At 50.4% G+C, this 18,562-nt stretch overlaps 1 protein-coding gene across 1 annotated transcript in view; it reads right to left on the reverse strand.

Moving 5' to 3' along the window:
* Positions 1–18,562, reverse strand: part of PVRL2 (poliovirus receptor-related 2 (herpesvirus entry mediator B)) — a 43,674-nt gene that overhangs the window by 12,287 nt on the left and 12,825 nt on the right. Inside the window, exons 2-6 of the mRNA XM_006871481.1 lie at positions 17,179–17,556; positions 13,255–13,551; positions 10,702–10,819; positions 10,171–10,319; positions 1,225–1,378 (exon numbers count right to left, since the gene is read on the reverse strand). Coding sequence (XP_006871543.1) covers positions 1,225–1,378; positions 10,171–10,319; positions 10,702–10,819; positions 13,255–13,551; positions 17,179–17,556 — 1,096 coding nt within the window. The remainder of the gene's footprint in view (positions 1–1,224; positions 1,379–10,170; positions 10,320–10,701; positions 10,820–13,254; positions 13,552–17,178; positions 17,557–18,562) is intronic.

Below are 18,562 nucleotides of genomic sequence, written 5' to 3' on the forward strand. Positions count from 1 at the left end.
GATGTTTATGTGAATAGAGTTAAGCTCGGGGGAGAAAAGCTCACAGAACCTTCATTTGCTGATGGGCCACAAATCAAAATGAAGAGAAACAGCTGTAAACATCCACTGAAAATCGGAACATGGAATGTACGAAGTATGAATCTGGGAAAATTGGAAGTTTTCAAAAATGAAATGGAACAGGGTCATTAGGAGCCAGATTTTAAGCCTTTCTTGTAAATATTAAGATTCAGTAGCTCTGGGGCGAGACCCAGGAATTTGCTTTTTCAAGACACAATTCTCCCTCTGACCCCAACACACATGCATACACACACAGGGTGTTTTTTTTTTTGAGAAATGTGTGACCACAAAAAGATTTGCTTGTTGGGTGAACTTCAGCAAGCGATTTCAGGACTCTGAAACAAAATAGGTATCATTAGCTCCCTCTGGAAGTGTACATTTCTGTGATATATTTACTGATGGGGACACTTTAAAAATATTTGTCTCCCCGTTGAGTCCCTAACCCCCTAATCTGTGAAAAGTCGCTGAATTACAGAGTAAAGCAAAGTCACTCATGTAAAATGTACATCAGCAAGCTTGCCACATAATAAGTACTCTATGCAGAGAAGTGTGGCTAGTTTGCCTATATTGACTCTCCCACTTTCTCATAGAAATAAGATTTTCATTGGGTACATGACTACCTAGCAAAAAAAGGACTACATTTCCCAGCATCCTTTGCAACTACAGCCAGCCATGTGATTAAGTTCTGGCCAATGAGAAATGAGAGGCCAACTTCTCAGCTCTTCCCTTACTGAGCAGCAACCTGGCTTCTCTTTCAGTTTCTCTTTTAACCACTGGCTGGAGTAAAAGGGGCCCTGAGAACAGGAAGGTCACATTTGGTTGTCTTGTCCACAGACCTTAAAGGGGAATGGCTCTGTCTGAAGTGGGAAGTCATTTTGGAATGTGGAGGATGGCCAATAGTGGGGAAGATAGAGCAACAAGATAGCAGGGACCTGGGACGTTGCAAGGTCACAGACAAAGCAGAACTATCAGAGCTGCTTAGGCCTTTACAAGAGAGAGAAGTAAACATTCTCCCCACTTAAGTCAATCTTTGGGGGGGCGGGGAAGGGATCTTGGTTCCACACAGTCACCTCAGCTGATTCTCTCCTACCTCACACTTCCCCACCTGGAAAACTCCACTTCTGGCTCCTCCCACCCCCCATCTACACCTAGGAGCCCGGCACTCACTCATCCTCCTCCTCTGGCCCTTGGAGTCTCTGTTCCTTCTGCTGCTGTCGACAGATGAGGATGGCCGTGGCAACCACAGCTGTCCCAATGATGGCTGCGATGATGCCCCCAATGATGCCACCTGTGGCCCCCGCACCTGCGGTGTTGGGGGTCTCTGCAAAGAAGAGGAACAGCGTGAGGGGGGTCTCCAGCACCATCCCCAGTCACTCTCACCTGCCCACTTCCTCTCCCAAGAGCAGGGGTGCTTCAACGAGCATACACTGTCAGGCATGGGGGACGGAGGGGTGGACAAGACATATGGAAGCAAGCCCATCCCCATGAAACTTATATTCCAATTGAGAAGTGAGACCAAAGTAAACATATTAACAAAGACAATATCTAAGATACCCCTTACTGGGGGGGACAAGGAACATAAGCGATAAGGAAATTATGGAGTAAAAGCTCAAAGCAATTTTCAACATGGCGGCCGGGAAGGCATCACCAAGAGGGTGGGTGACATTTGAGCCAAGACCTGACGGGAAGGTGGGGGCAAACCATGAGATGGGGGAAAGAGCATTTTGGGGAGGAGTAACATCCAGTACAACAGCTCAGGGGTGGGAGAGGAATAGTATTTCTCAGGAATGATGTGTCCACGTGGCAGGAGTGGAATGAGGCGGCAGAGGACAGTTGAGGGCTAAAGACGGGTGGGGGTAGAGGAGCTAAAAGGCTGAGAACATGGGTGGGGGGGTGTACACTGGGGATCGGGACCAGAACTCCCTCATTCTTTACAGAGATGGAGTTATCTGAAAAGTTCATCGCTCCCCCAGCCTAACATGAAAAGGGTTTTTCCCTAAGCACTCCCACCTCTCTTCACGAAGTGATTATGGTGCAATTACCTGTTTACTTGTCCATTTCCACAGCAGATCCTGTGAGCTCCAGGTCCTGCCCTGCCTACAGCCTCCCCTGCCTAGAGTCTGGCACACCGTAGGTATTTGTTAGACAAATAAGGGGCCCAGCATGTGTGCTGAAGGGCTTGCTACTGTAAGTAAGAGATTCACATGGACACAATCCCACACCCCTGGCTGACTGGGGATAATAACACACAAGAATGCAAACACCTCACAGGCTTTGAGCCTCTAGCTTTCAGTTAGTACACTGGTGCTTAACTGCTGGTGCCACCAAGGGACTCCAAGTCTGGATCCCAAACCAGAAAAAACAAACTAGTTGTCCTTTGAGTTGGACACATAGCGAGCAGCATGTCGGAGTAGAACTGCACTCTATATGGCTCTCAAGGCTGTGGACTGGAGGCACCGTGTTTGTGTTTGACTGCTAACCAAAAGGTTGGAGGTTCAAACCCACCAGCTGCTCCATGGGAGAAAATGAGGCAGTCTACTTCTGTTAATATGGTAGGTAGGCTCGGAAACCCAAGGGGACAGTTCTCCTTTGTCTGTGAATGGGAATTAGCTTAATGGTAAAAAGGTTTTGTGTTCTGTGTGAGTTTTATTTTTGCTTGCCATATTGGAAGCAGATCAAGGCCTTTTTCCCAAGCTGCCTCTGGGTGAATTTGAACTTCAAGCTTTCCGTTAATAACCTAGTGATTAACAGTTTGTACCACCCAGGAACTCCATATCTGGACCCCAAACCAAAGAACCAAATCCACTGCCGTCAAGGTGATTTTAACTCACAGTGACCCTAAGGACAGAGAACTACTCCTTAGGGTTTCTGAGACTGTAAAGCATGATGGGAGCGGACAGTTACTTCTTTCTTCCTCGAAGTAGGCGGTGGACTTGTGCTGACCTTGTGGTTTGCAACCCAACACCTCCAGGACTCCTTTGTGTGGAGTCCCAGGACTATCTGATTTTAGATTGTTGCTCAACCCACAAACCATCACTCTAAAATCAGTTATTCCTGTTCTTAATTGTGCATCCTGGAAAGGCAAGTTTTAGTGAGTGTCTGGATTCCTGTGTCCCCAACACCATCAGTGCTAGACCCTTTAGAGCAGGGGTGGGGGACCTTTTTCCTGCCAAGGGCCATTTGGGTATTTATAACATCACTTAATATAAATTTATGTTGCCATGAAAACATGTAGATTTATTGAATTTCTTGTCCCACCAGTGCTCGTCTCACATGGCCCTCGGGCTGGACTTTCTCCACCGTGGCTTTAGAGTGAATGGAAGGCAACACAGGTTTAATAGGTGGTTGCCGATTTCCGGCACAACCTCATGGAAATCCCACAAAAGCCCAAGGAAGCAGAGCCTACCAACTCACCCACTTCAAGGAGCCTGTGCCCCAAGCTGGGACTTGAACCCTGCCCCTTCCACACCCTAGCGCTCGGTCTGGGAGCTCCAGGAGCCCTTCTGTCTGGAGACTGGGGAGGTTTTTCTGGTTGGAGGGAGTACAGAGAGGTTATAACCTCTCCTGCTTAAAAGTCTCCTCCCAGCTGGGGCCCTGGGGTTAGTGAAGAGGAAGGAGTCTTGTACAGTGTTGGGGGTGGGGGGCTTTCCTAGTCCCTCAGGGGCCCACTGTCCCCAGTGCTGCCCCTCCCACCATACCCTTGGTATCTCAGGAAGTGGGGTAACCCTCCTCTCTGACAAAGCATGCCCTCAGGACCTTAGGCATGAATCACCCTCCACCCCACCCATCTGGCCAACTCCACCTGGGAAAGCAGCCGTGGTTACGGACTCAAACCCAGAACCCACTTAGTCCTTGCCTGGGGTTCTCAAAGATGTCCAGTGTGTCTTTCAAGGACCCAAGAGGTCGGACCCACCCAGAATTCCCAGGATCTGAAGCCTACCCACTACACCTCAAAATTCCTGAGACTTTAGCCTTGCCAACCCCTGGGAACCAGTCAGTAGTCCCTGCCCTCTGCCTGTCTCCCACCCAGACCCAGGAGGGGTCTGATGTATTAGAAGAAATCCCTGCTGGTTTCCTTCAAGGCGTTTATTAACTCCTGAGTGTGCCGGGCAGGAGCAAACTAGAGCTGGGGCTCCCTCCTGGATCCCCAATTCTGAGCTCCCACTGGCCTCCCACCCTCCATGCAGCCCCGGGGGACAGGAGAAGTCCAGTGCTTGTCCCCCTCCCTTCCAAATTCCAATTCCAGCACAGGTGGGAGGGAGCATTCCAACTCCAGTGTGACCCAGACAGACAAGTCCAACCAGTCCAGAACCTTCTGCTGGCACGGCTTGTGGGGCAGGCAGTGGGGGGCGGGGTGTCCTCAGGTTCTGTCTCTCACTCTGTGTGTGTGTCTCCCGGTCACATGGTCACACGGTCACACGTAGACTGCCCGCCGGGAGATGAGGGAGCCATCCAGCTGGGATTCCATATCATCTTCCATGACTTCCTTGGGTGTAGGCAACATCAGGCCTTCCTCTGCCTTTTCCTCCTCCTCCTCCTCGTCCGTGCCCTCTGGCCTCCTGGGACCAGGGGCTGTCGGGGTCCAAAACACCGGCCCCCCGTTCCCAAACACCTGAGTTTTTGGATCGTATGATCCTCCCCCGTCGTCACCGCCTTCTCCTCCTCCTCCGGGGCTTTTCCTCCTCCTCTTCCTCCACAGCAGGATGCAGGCCAAGGACCCCCCAGCCAGAAGCAGCACCAGGAGTGTCCCCCCCACGGCCCCCCACACCACTGGACCCACGTCTTGGGTCAAGGCCCGGGGGTTGTCTGAGGAGAGAAAGGGGGTGAGAAAGAGAGAGAAAGGGAAACACGAGGTCAAGAGGATAATTTGGGGGACGGACGAGGGGGTAGGAAGACATAAGATGGGGCAGCATTGGGAATTAGGTGGGGAGCCCACCCCGACCAGGCAGAAGAGTGAAGGAGAAGGGGGAAGGGGGGAAACCATTTCCTCTTTGTTACACGCTGGCACTTCCCATGGGTGGGTTGCAAATTCGTGTCCCCCAATTTGTGTTTCCTCACACCTGCATGCCGGAGTTCAAAAATTTATAAACGATACACCGACATTTAAAAATTCCATGATTTTACCTAAACGTCCAGATTTCTCCTTGTTGTTATGTGCTGTGGAGTCATAGAGACCCTGGCCGGGGTTTCCAAGGCTGTAAATCTTTACGAGCGCAGAAACTCATCTTCCTCCGGCAGAACAGCTAGTAGTTTCGAACTGCTGACCCTGAGGTTAGCAGCTCGGTTCATAACCACTACGCTAGGGGGTAAAAATATCCGGTGATCTGGTCACACCAAACTCCCATTATCACCTGGTCATTCACCTCTGTTGCCAGGGAAAGCCGGTTAGGCGGTGACTCACTTCCGGTAAGGGGGTTGGGGGCGTGTCCATTCTGTGGGATTCTGACAAGTTTTTGAAGTCAGATCCAGGATTTGAACAGGAGGCTGGGTGATTCCAACACTTAGCAATGGTTGTTAGGGTCGATATGTCGTTTCCGACTCACGATGCCCCCATGTGTGCACAGAAGAACTGTTCCATAGGGTTTTGAGGCTGGGACTTTTTGGAAGCCGACTAGCAAGGACCTCTGGGTGGGTTCAAACCACCAACCTTGCAGGTAGTAGAGCAGTGCTTTACTGTTGTGTCACCCAGAGATTCTAGAATAGGGCAGAACCCAGGAAAAAAATACAAAACCACTGCCAGGGAGTCACTTCAGACTCCCAGGGAGCCTATGTAGGGGCCTCCACTAATTCCTCACTCCTGAGGGCTGCCTCCTCTTGGAGCCATGTGTCTGGCCTCCCACAATGCACCCAGAAGACACTAAGTTCAGAGGAGTCCATGGGACGCAGGGAAGAAATGGATACAGGAAGTTAGGGAGGATCTGTTAGAGGGTGGGGGAGCCCAGAACCAGGGACTGACAAGAATACCAGAATCTTCTCAGACATACACTCCTTTGCCCACCCCACCACATGTAGGGCCTAATGTGAGGGATCTGTGGGCTTCATTGGTCCCTCTGATGCACACCGCACACCACAGGAGAGGCTGAAATGTCAGACAGAGGTCCCCACCTAGTGGGTTATCAAATCAGGTTAGTGATTTACAGCATTAAAAATAAAGAGTTGGTGTCAAAAGTTAACTATATAACACACACATATCCCATTTGGTGTGGAGGGTACCACTGCTGTTAGGTACCAATGAGTCACAGTGACCCCATATGACACTTTATGGGCACCAATCACCACGCTGTTCTCCTGTGGAACCATGGGGTGGTTTGAATCGCCAATCTTTTTAGCAGCTGGTCATTGTACCACCAGTTACATACATAGGTAGGACTCCTAGTGTGGGGCTGTATGATAAGGGCTGGACTGTGAACCCTAAAGCTAGTGGTTCAAACCCAGTAGTTGCTCCTAGGAAACTTGATACAGGGTCTCTGAACCACCAACTCAATGACAACAACCTATACGAGGAGCTCTGATAGCGTGCGTGGTGGATTATGAGTTGGGCTGCTAACTACAGCTGCTCCGAGGAAAAAAAGATCTACAGCCTCGGAAACCCTAGAGAGGATTTCTATGAATCAGAACTGACTCCAAAGCACATAACCACCACCATGTATATATGAGGGGGCTTCAAAAAGTTCATGGAAAAATGGAATGAAAAGTTAATGGAATTTATCTATGAACTTTCTGAAGTACTCTCATATAGCTATAGGGAGCGTGCAGTGGTTCCTTCGATAAACACTGGGCTGCAAACCACAGGGTCCACGGTTCTAACCTACCAGCAGCTCCAAGGAAGAAACATGAGACTTCCCGGTCCCGCAAAAAGATTTAAACCCTCAGAAACCCTATACCGGGTCACTAAGAGTCAAAACCAACTCTACAGCGCTTAGCTACAAACAACATTTAGTTATGAAACAGATGTCTTACAATGCCAAACCAGTTACTGCCGTGTCTGTTCCGATCTGTGGTGACCTCACGTGTCAGAGGAGGGCTGAGGCTCCAGACGTTTCCAGGGCTGATTTTTTCAGAAGTAGACTGACAGGTCTTTCTTCCCAGACACATCTGGGTGGACTTGAACCTCCAACCTTTTGGTTGGCAGCTGAGCCCATTTCACTGCTTGTGCCACCCAGGAATTTCAACTTCCTGAGGAGTACTGAGCCACAATGTCTAGAAACTGATGTTTGAGCCAGCATTGGCACATTGACCCGTGCTTCCATGGGTGGTACATCGGAGATGGCGGCAGAGTGCAGATGGGCTTGCCCTGATGCGGTTTCCAGACTGTTGTGGGGACACTTACGTGCGTGCTCTGGGAAACCTCAATGTGCCTTTGTGACAGTGTGTGTGTGGGAATGTGCACGAATCTACAAGAGACCCGAGTGTGTACGGAGCCCTGGCGGCACTGAAGGCTGCTAACCGCAAAGTTGATAGTTCAAACCCACCAGCCACTCCTCAGGAGAAAGACGAGGCTGTCTGCTCCCATAAACAGTGATGGTCTTGGAAACCCTATGTTGAAATCAACTTGATGCCAGTGGGTTTGGTTTTTCCGAGTGTGCCAGCATTCGTCTGTGGGTGTGTCTGTCTATGCTGCTTTGGGCTGTATGGTCTGTAGTTTTCTTTGGCGGTAATATCCTTCCACAGAGTTCTTTCTTGGGGGTATGATTCTCTGGGCCTGTGAGTATGGGTAAACTGCAATGGATCTCTATTGCTCAAGGGACAGTGGTGGGTCAGTTGTAGAGTTCGCGCCTTCCAGAGGAGACCCAGGTTTAATTCCCAGCCAATGCACCTAATGAGCAGCAGCTACCTCATCTGGACCCATGGGTGTTGCTGTGATGCTGAACAGATTTCAGGGGTGCGCCCAGACTAAGATAATTAGGAATCAAGACCCGGTGAACACCAGCCAGTGAAAACTCTAGGGGTCATAATGGTCCAATCCACCATCAATCATGGAGATGACGCAGGGCTGGTCAGCGTTTCGTCCCATCGTGTGTGATGTTCCCCTGAGCTGGGGGATGGAGGGGCAACTGGATGGTAGCTTATGGCAATGTACAAAGTACTTCAGAAAATGGAATGAAAAGAGAATGGGAATTTTCCACAAATGTTGGGAAGCCCTTTCGTATTATATTACAGAAGGGCAGGACGTGGAGGCGTGTGTGTTGTCTCTGAGGCTAGACAGCCAGAGTTTCTCTGGAGTGTGTTCCTTTGCGCTGGGATATTTTGGTGAGGTTGGATCTTGCTTGGATAGCCCTTCAATCTGAGGTGCCTATGAGTGAGTGTGAGCGGAGAGGAACCCTACGGGGTGCCTTTAGGAAGAGACAAAGGGGTGTGTTTCTGACCCTCTGGTGTACCTTGGAGGGCAGGGACTCTGTCTCATCCACCATTGTGTTCTCACAGAATGCCTGCCAATGAGGAAATCTCCATAAGCATTTGTTCAGTGACTTGTTTGTGGCAGAATTCCTGTGAAGCAGTTTCTTCAGAGTTTCAGAGGGCGTGCACCCTGGGAGGGGCTTAGAGTCTCTTTAGGAGGGCAGTTTCTGACACGTGGGCTCCATCGTGTCCTCCCCTCCAGACGGGGACGCTGTGTGGTGAGCTCGCCAGATGTGCTGACGCTGGGCCAGGGTTGCCTGGGATTTCTAATTCAGGACAGGGCTACTGAGTAAGCCCCTCATTCTGCCTGGTGCTCAGCTCTGAATTCCTGAGGAGACGTCTATTTACATACATGTGTCTCTCCAAACCAGTGTGTACACAGCATTTGTGGGGGGGGTGGTATGTGGATGTAGCTTGTGGTTGGGTATGTACTATGCAATATGTATGTAGTGTGTTGCGTGGATATGTGTGAGTTGTTTATGTAGTGTGTGTGGAGGTGTGTGGTATGTGCGCATATGGGTGATATGTGTGTAGACTGTGTGACATGTGGCGTGTGTTTATGCATGTGTGGCCACCTCCGTGTGCTGTGTGTATGATTATGGGGCATTACATAGTATGTGTGTATGTATGCAGTGTATATGTAGTGTGTGTGTGACTATGTATGCATGTGTATGTTGTATGGTGTGTATATAGAATACATGGGGATGTGGTGTGTGTAGTGTGGTGTGTTTGTGTGTGTACTATGTGGCATGGATGCAGTGTTTGTATATGAGCATGTGGTGTGTATATGGCATGCAGTGTGTATGTTTGTGGGCTGTGTATGTAGTATGTGGGGAGGATGTTGTATGGAGGGGTCATGTGCAGTGTGCCCCATGCATGTAGTATGTGCTATGTGGCTTGTGGTGTGATATTATGTCTCACTAGAAGGATCTGTTTTCTGTCTGTCTTTGGTCCTGGGCATCTGTCTGTCTGTCTGACAAGGACAGCTTTCCTTCTTTCTGAGACGGGCTCTACTCGGCCATAGCCACTACCCCTCTGGCCTCCTACTGTGGTGCAGTCCACACAGTGTCGCTGGCTGGTTGTCACTGTTCTTTCAGGGGTGTGTCTTGGTGACAATGGCTGAGTGTGTGTGGTAACATGTCTGGATGTCCCTGCATTTCTGCAGAGCCTGGGTTGGGTCTCCTCAGGCGTGGCCACTCTGCTCCCAGTCTCTTATCTTGTGTGTGTGTGTGTGCGCGTGTGTGCGTGTCCCAGTCCCAGCCCCTCTAGGGGTGGGGTTTTGGACTGGGACTCCTGTCCCATTCCCAGCAGCGTGTCCCTTGGGCCTGCTTTGCTGTCACCCCTTTCCTTTCCAGTCTGTGTGTCCTGGTACCCATCTGTGCTTTTGTCTAGAGGCCCAACTCTTGTCTGCCAACCTGGTCTGTCCCAAACTGGGGTCCCCAGTAGCTTCTTTAGGTCTCTTCTTGAAGACCTTCTTTGGGTCTCTCCTTTCTAGAAGCTTCCAGCTCTCCCTATGCCATCCCTGTCTCCCAAATCTAGATTCCAGTCTGAAAGCCAGAGGGAAGAGCCAACTGCCCTCGTCTCCTTCCGTGAGGCGGGTCTGGTCCCTGCCCAGGTCGGCGGCACAGCTCCCCCATGCGGGCCCCCACACCCAGAAGGCAGGCCATTTAGGGAGCAGACTGGGGGTCTTTGCATGCTGCCCCCAGACCCACTTACCTCGGACAAGGATGATCTGCTCAGCGTGGCCTGTGCCCACAGCGTTGGTGACGGTGCAGATAAAGGTGGTGTTCAACATCCTGTCCACTGAGGGGATGAGCAGCTGAGGACCACGGTTGACCACTGAGGTTGGGATGGTCCCTGATGTCCTGCAGGGGGGTGATTCAGGTGAGGGGAGACCAGGGTGACAGGAGAACACCAACTGGGTCCCTGCTCACAGCCCCCTAGGAGTCAGTCAACTGGAACCAAAGCCATCACATCACCCAGCCAGCCAGCCAATGTCACTGAGTGGCTCTGATTCACAGGGACACAAAAGGACAGAGCAGAAGTAATCCCATAGGGTTTCCCAGGCTGCCAATCTTTTCAGAAGCAAATGACCCCATCTTCCTCCTGCAAATCGGCTGGTGGGTTTGAACCGCCAATCTTTCCGACAGTACTTTAGAGACCCCAAACTGCCAGCTTTCTTCTTCATTGAAGACCCAGGAGTCCAGCCCCCAGCCTCTCCTCCCTCAGACCCCAGACTGGACTCACGTGGTCCACACATAGTTTGTCGGCTCTGGGTTGCTGCGGACATCACAGTTCAGCATGACCTCACTGCGTCCGAGGTACCAGTTGTCATCGTAGCCGGAGATGGCAACTTCAGGGGGGTCTGGGGGGAAAGGGACACACAGGCTCAGAGATGGGGAATTCCAGAGAGGTGGACAGATAAGGGGTGAATGGCACCATATAGCAATGTGACCGGTTGACAAGGAGAGAGACCAGGGGAATCGAATCTGTCAAGGGTAGGTGGGTCCAGGCTGGGTAGGCTGAGAACAGTGGAGACCCTCTTGTTGTTAAGTGTGTTGGTTTTGACTCTTAGCGACCCTGTATAGGTAGGGTTTCTGCGGACTGGCTGATAAGTTTGAACCACCAACTGTGCAATTCAAACTGACCTTGCGGTCCAGTGCTTATCCTACAGCACCACACCAACACTCAAGTAAGTTTATTATTGCTGTTAAATGCCACTGAGTCGATTTGACCCATAGTGACCCTGTATAGGGTCTATGGTGAGCTTGAACTACCGACCTTGCAGTTCAAACGGCTTTGCAGTCTGACACATTAGCCCACAGTGCCACACCAGTTTGCGTCAAGTAAACTAGTGTGGATTATTTGGAGGGGGGAGCAGGGTGGTTACCATCAAGTGTAGATAATGTGTGTTATTTCCCACATGCCCAGTGAACACGATGTAAGCAGGGAGGGTGTCTGGGGAACCAGTATAAACAGCGCTGTTGTTAAGCACCGTGGAGTCGATTCCGACTCATAGCGACCCTGTACAGGGTTTCTGAGGCTATAAATCTTTACGGGAGCAGAAAGTCTCATCTTTCTCCCACAGAACAACTAGTAGTTTCGAACTGCTGACTCTGAGGTTCGCTGCCCGATTCGCAACCACTACACTACCAGAGCCCCTTCTAGACAGCTCTGAGGTGGGTGCACATAGTGAATCCTTCCCAAGTGAGCCAGCGTAGACACAGCTTGGGGCATCAGCGTCTCCAAAGGCACTGCCTGGGGACTAGCGTTAATGTTGAGTTAGGATGTGGGGTAAATTTGCACAGTGATTAAGAGAGCTGATGAAATTCCTCTCCAGCAGGAATTTCAAGTCACGTGGAGACTTGTCATGTGGAGTCTGTGGGTAACATTCAAAACACACCAAACCCATTGCCACTGAGCTGCTTTCGACTGAGAGAGACCCGGCGGGAGAGAGAACTACCCCAGAGGGTGTCTATAAGTCTGCAAATCTGTATGGAAGCAGCTGTTGTCGTATCTTTCTCCGGCAGAATAACTGGTGGGTTCGAACTGCTGACCTTTTGGTTAGCAGCCAAGTGCTTAGCCACTGTGCCACCAGGGTTCTGTGGCTAACATTAGGGGATGTCAGTATAGGCAGTTTCTGGGAGCTCTGTTATAGAACATACTGGGAGAGGTCGGCATTAACAGGACTGGGCGGGGGAGCAATGGAAATATTAGGGGTTGGGGTCAGTATAGACTGACTTCATAGCGCTCTTACAGAACAGAGTCGAACTGCTCCACATTGTTTCTGAGGCTGGTGGGTTTGAACCACTGACCCTGTGGTTTGCAGGCCAATGCTTAACCCAGTTTCAGCAGGGCTCCTTGGACAGTGACCAGGGAGAAGCCAAAGACAATGTAGAGGTTATGTGGACTCCTGGTGTGGTGCTGTAGGATCCACACTGGACTGAGCACCGTAAGATGGACAGTTCAAACCTACCAACTGCTCCTTGGAAACCCTATACAGGGTCGCTATGGGTCGGAACTGACTCGATGGCACTTAACAACAGGATTATATGTAGACAACACTGAGGTAGGCAGTGCAGACCATGGCCCAATGGAGCTGATACAGGTAGTCAGGGAGCAATGTGGACGGGGGCCCATGGGAGCCAGGAGAGATTATATACTGGCGAACTGGCTCTCCCCAAATGAGGGAAGAAAAGGTTCTGATTGGCCGTGTTTGCCAAGTTCCTTGGTGTAAATACTGTCCTCATGGTGGATTTCAAACCACCAACAAGACTTCACTGAAAGCAGAATTAGGAAGAAATGTACTAAATTTAAATTGGCTCTTGAAAGCCCACTCTGCCTCTCATTGGTTTCAGGTGTCCAGCGAAGCCAGTGTAGACAATGTGAGGATCTAGACAGGCTGGTGTAGACAATAAGGGGGTTAGTAAGAGATTGTCCAGGGAAGTCAGTGTAGATGATGAGGGAGGTAGTTAGAGCTCCATGGATGTGGGTGTGGACAATGAGGGGGTAATTAGATGTCCAGGGAAGTCAGTGTAGACAGTGAGGGGGGTAGTTAGATGTCCAGGGAAGTCAGTGTAGACGACGAGGGAGGTAGATGCTGTCCATGGAAGTCGGAGTAGACAATGAGGGAGGTAGTTGTCCAGGGAAGCCAGTGCAGACAATGAGGAAGTCGCATACATGGGGGCCCAGGAAAGCCAGAGTAGGCACTGAAAGGAAGGCAGTGCCGACAGTGCTCCAGGGCCAGGAGGCGGTGGTGGAGACAGTGGTGTTGGGGTGGGCTACGCCAGGAACACTCACAGTGCACAGTGAGGGTCACGGGCAGCAGGACCGGCTCCTGGAAGCTCTCGTGCTCCACTTTGCAGGTGACCTTCACGCCATCTACTTGGCCCAAGGGCACCAGGGTGAAGCGGCTGGTGACGGTGAAAGTGCCCGGCAGGGATCCTGGTGTCTGGCTATCCACAGCCACCCCATCCACGGGCGAGAACCAGGAGATGCGCGCAGGTGGACGGCCCTCACCGGAGACACAGCGGGCTACGGGCACAGGCTCCTTGCTGACGGTGACTTCCTGCGCTTCTGCGTGGTTCCGGGGTTGGGCTGGGGAGAGGATAGGGGGACAGGTGACCTCCGATGCCTGCAACCACTCAACAAACACTGAAGGGCAGGGGTGAAGCCCCCACCTGTGAATTCTAGCTCTGCTGTTCATTTCACAAATGTGGTGCCTCGGTTTCCTCTTTTTGTCAAAAGGGAATCATTAAAATCGCTGTGGGATTACCGTATGGAGTGAATAAATGAATATGTCAAGCATTTAGGATCACGCTACGTATGAGGCTATGTTACATATGAGGGTCTTCAAAAAATTCGTGGAAAAACTCCATTATCTTTTCATCCTATTTTTTCCACAAACTTTTTGAAGCTCCCACATGTGATATGTGTTGGCCATGATACAAAATATCATTTTGTCCTGCTCAGCCAGAAAAAGCAGAGATAGGATCCAAATGTCTAGAAGCAGCTGGCATCAAAAAGGAAAAGCCAACTTTATAATCTTTGTTTTTAAAGGAAAAATAAAAAAAACAAAAGCTTCAAGTAGAATAAAGTGGCCCAAAGGTACAGCTGGAAAGCCATGTCCCACCCCCACCCCACGTCTCTTCCCGTCCTCAGCATGAGTTTGCAGTGCCGGAAGCGGGATAAAGGCAACAGAGATTGCCAACGCTGGTCATTTTATGCCCTTTCACCTGGTCCTTCTGGAAAACATGGAAAAACGGGGTGGGGGGTATCAAAACAAAGAAGTCCAAGAGGAATGCAGAGATCTGTACGAACTCTCTCACATGAGTCATCTTTACTCAGACGATCCTCTTTATTCTAACTTGGAATCTCTCCACCTAGAGTCCACTTCAGAGTCTCTCAGCTATGGTACGGACTTCTCTCTCCGCTCCCCTCCTAAGCTCTGCAGAGACCCCAACAGAACTCCGCAAGGTCTCCAACCTGTCCTTCATGTTAGCCACTGGGAGCCAACCCTGACCCACAGCCCATGGCCCAGGAAGCCCAGCATGGTTCATCCTGTCCATCACTCCTGCTTTCCCTTGGCTCATGCCTCCATCCAGCACAGGGTCAGAGCATCCTTGAAAGTTCTGTCTCCTCAGCCTGGCTCCATTTTTCCTCATCTTGCTCTCCTCATCCCCAAACCTGAGACTGACTGACTGACTCCCTCAGCGAACATCTCTGAACTCCTAGCTCCCTCCACGAGGGCAGATGCTTGGCTGTTCTGTCCCCTGGCCGCCCTAACATCTGGGAGTTCCACCCCATGAGGTGCATAGTGGAACTGTTCCATCGGCTGACATCTTTCCGGAAGCAGAAGGTCAGGCTTTCCTCCACCATACTCCTGGGTGGGTTTGGAAACTACCAAGTCTGGTACACAGTAAACACTCTCTAGGTCATCTCTTGTACAGAACAGTGCTATTGTGAAACTTTAAGAATACAGCCACAGGGGAAGCTCATGGGGGAAGAAGGAAGCTAGCTTTAAATGAGAATGCTACCATCAAGGACAGATAGTTAACCCCACAGGACTCAGTCTAGAGGAACCGGGATTTTGAAACAGGGAATAAAATTCCTTGTAAGCCGTGTCTGCAGTGTCTACTGAGTCTAAACGCCTGATTTTGCAAAATCGAATAAGCAAGCCTCACTCTCCCTAAAAAGAGTACAGATTGGATTTCTTGAGTGTTTGTCAGTAAACACATGGGTGACCTCATACAGGATAAGGCAGTTTGCACAGTCCTCCCTCAGGAGATTCATTGGGGTAAGGTCCTAATCAGGGTTTACACTAACCCTTTAGTGCCTAAGAGGGGCCGCGGCAGTGTCCGGCTATCGACACTGTTTCTCACACTATGAATGATGGGAATCACCATGCAGGTTTCTGGGCTCCTTGTAAAAGGAAGTATTTACTCAGAGATGGTGCCTTCTCAAACTTTGGGACTGAGAGGGGGAAAATCAACGTCCCGAGTGACTCGGCTTCTGGAAAGTTGCTGGAGGAAGCTGTCCTCCCAGGGGAACTCCAAAGGGGGTACTCCTTCCTGAAATTTTTAGCAAGCAAGGACATCCTTTGAAAAACATACCTTTTTAATCATCTCCATGCTGCTTTGTGGCTGCGCCGGACACGGTCCTGCTGGAGCAGGACAGCTAGGGATTCTCCTTGGTTCTCCTCCTCCATGGACAAATCCTGCACCTTCCAGCTCCTAAGAGCATTTTCCTTCTACCTACTTCTCTTACCTCCACTGCTCCCTCCTCCCCTCTTCCACACAATGCCCTTCCTCATCTTCTACTTTTCTCTACTCTCTTCTTCGTTGTCCACCCTCCCTGGGCCCTACAAACAGCCACTCATCTATTCATAATCTCCCTCTTATAATCTCAACTCCTCCAATGATTCCAAATGGGCCTTAGAATGGAGTTCAACCTCCTCAACTTGGCCTTCATGACCCACGAGTCCTCCTGTGTCACTGGGGGGTCACTCAGACCCTCACCCAGTTTCATGGGCTGTTAGGATTACATTGTGTCCTAACCTCTGGAACCTGCGAACTTGACCTTGTTTGAAAACGGTCTTGGAAGATGTGATTTGTTTAATTCACATGAGGTTATATGGGAGTACGGTGGGTCCTAATCTAGTCTGACTGGAACCCTTGTCCCAGAGAGGAGATACAGAGGGAAGGCGATCCAGTGAAGATGAGACAGAGATTGAAGTCAGGAATCTGCAAATCGCAGACCACCAAGGATCAGCCACTGTCACCAGAAACTAGAAGAGATTCTCCCTCAGAACAAATTAAGATGGCTGACATGCTGCTCTCAAGACACCCAGCCTCCAGAACTGTGAGAAAGTAAATCTGTTCTTAGAAGTCACCTGCTTTGTGGTCCTTATTACTGAAGCCTAGGAACAGCCTACTTCACTCCTGGCACGTGTCCAGCTCTTACACAAATGTTGCAGCCACAGTGTCAGCCCATCTCATTGCAGGATCCCCTGATTTACCAAGAATGATTTCCCGACATCCTCTTTCTGTAATCTCTGGATATGAAGTTCAATGAGGGCAAGGACTTATCTGTTTTCTGTTTTATCCCCAGAACCCAGAAAGTGTCCGGCACTCAATAAATATGACGGGGCTTCAAAAGTTTGCGGAAAAATCCCATTGCCTTTTTATTCCATTTTTCTACAGACTTGTTGAAGCCTCCTTATACTGGATGGATGAATGCCTTGTTCGCTGTTGAACGGTCAGCATTCTGAACTGTGTCTGGCATATGTTGCTGCTCTTGTCAGCCACTGTGTAGTTTGTCCCCAAGTTATGCGCAATGAAATGAGATGCAACCCGCCCCAATGACCAGTTGTGGAGGGGACTCCTGTGAGCCATTATGGTTTTCATTGGCTGACTTGGGGAAGTAGACTGCCAACCCTTTCTTCCTGGTTTCTTAGTCTGAAAGCTTTGCTGCAACCTGTTCACAGCAAGATGGGTGGTGGCTGGGCATGAGTGCACTGGCCCAGGAATTGAATCTGGGTCTCCCATTCAGAATTCTACCACAGAACCATCATTCCTTGGTGTCTGATGCTAAGCAGATGCTCAATGAGGATGGAGCCAAGGCAAGAGGATGCATCAACATCACAACTGGAGCAGAGATGAGGCTCCTCCACACTGTGCCCTGCTCTCCCCTCGCTGCCCACCCCCCAGCCCTTAAGGCACTCACCAATCACTCGGAGCCAGGTGACTCCTCGGATGGTGCCATTGGGGAAGGTGGCAAAATCACAGGTGTAGTTGCCCTCGTCTTCCACGGTAAGCCCCTTGAAGGCCAGTGTGGCATCCTGTAGCTTCGTCTCGGTGCCCTTCCCGATCGAGACAAATGACAGGCGTTCCTTGCCTGGCTTCAGGCTGGGGAAGCTTGGGCCGTACACAGGGTGGAACACAGCCACATTCGGGGTGCCCCCAGCTGCGTCCAGGCGCTGCCAGGTCACCTGGGAGATGCGCACGTCAGTGGCTGGCGGCAGGAGGTGGCAGGGCAGCTCCACAGTGCCCCCCAGGGGGCCCTGGACCTCGGGGAGCACGTGAACACGTATATCTTGGGCTCCTGGAGAGAGAGAAGTTGGGAGGTGAGGCAGGTCCTGAGGAGAGGCGTGGTGGAGGGGGACCAGAGAGAAATGTAGACGCCGTCTGGGGTTCTGATCCCCCCCCTAAAAAAAGAGCTAGCTCCAAAGACACTGGAGTGGGGGGAACTAGAACACCTTAAGTCTAGACAAGATGAGCGGGTTGTTTTTGTTGTGTGTCATTGAGTTGAGCCTGACTTAAGGCAACCTCGCGAGGGACAGGGTAGAACTGTGCTCCACAGGGTTGTGGATGGCTGGTTTTTTCAGAAGCAGATGACTGAGCCTTTTCTTCTGAGGCATCGTTGGGTGAACTGTCGGCCTTTTTATTAATGATATTTTATTGTGCCCCATGACTCAATTTTCAGACGAACAATAAAGCTATAAAGAGAACAATTACACTAGGGAGGTAAACACACTTTAGATTCATCAACTATTTGAGATCAAGAGGGCAGCATTTGCCCAAGGACAGAGTTCAGAAGGGTTAGGAAAGGAGAAGGAAGGGAAGCCGGTGGGATGAGGGGAACACAGTCAAGGACTGAAACACGAGTTCATGAAGGTATAAAACTAAAGTTCTGCTCTGTAAACCTTCGCCCAATTCATAATCAAGTAAAAAATATGTTTGAGTGATCATTTTATTGGGCTTGGGGTGAAGTTTTGGCTCCCATTCAACAATTTCTGTGCAAGTTGCTCAGTGCTGGCTGCGTTCTTTGTAGTGTCTGGACCACTCTCAAGGTTTCTGTTCTAGTTCCGTTTATCCAGCTTCCCTTTGTTATACATTAGTTTTTACATTCACCAATTCATATACACTGTTTCATTTAATTGACCCCAGTCCCCTCAGTGTAACATCATCCAATCCACTCACTTCCTTATCTTCTCATCTTTGTCTTAAAGTCATTGTTGGCTATATGCTTCTCAACCCCTCCCGCTCCCCCCCCTAAAAAATGGAGTCCTAGTGTGGCACTGTGGGCTAATGCCCTGGACTACAATGTT

This window comes from Chrysochloris asiatica, unplaced genomic scaffold, assembly GCF_000296735.1.
Source record: "Chrysochloris asiatica unplaced genomic scaffold, ChrAsi1.0 scaffold00168, whole genome shotgun sequence".
In the NCBI taxonomy this organism is placed as follows: domain Eukaryota; kingdom Metazoa; phylum Chordata; class Mammalia; order Afrosoricida; family Chrysochloridae; genus Chrysochloris; species Chrysochloris asiatica.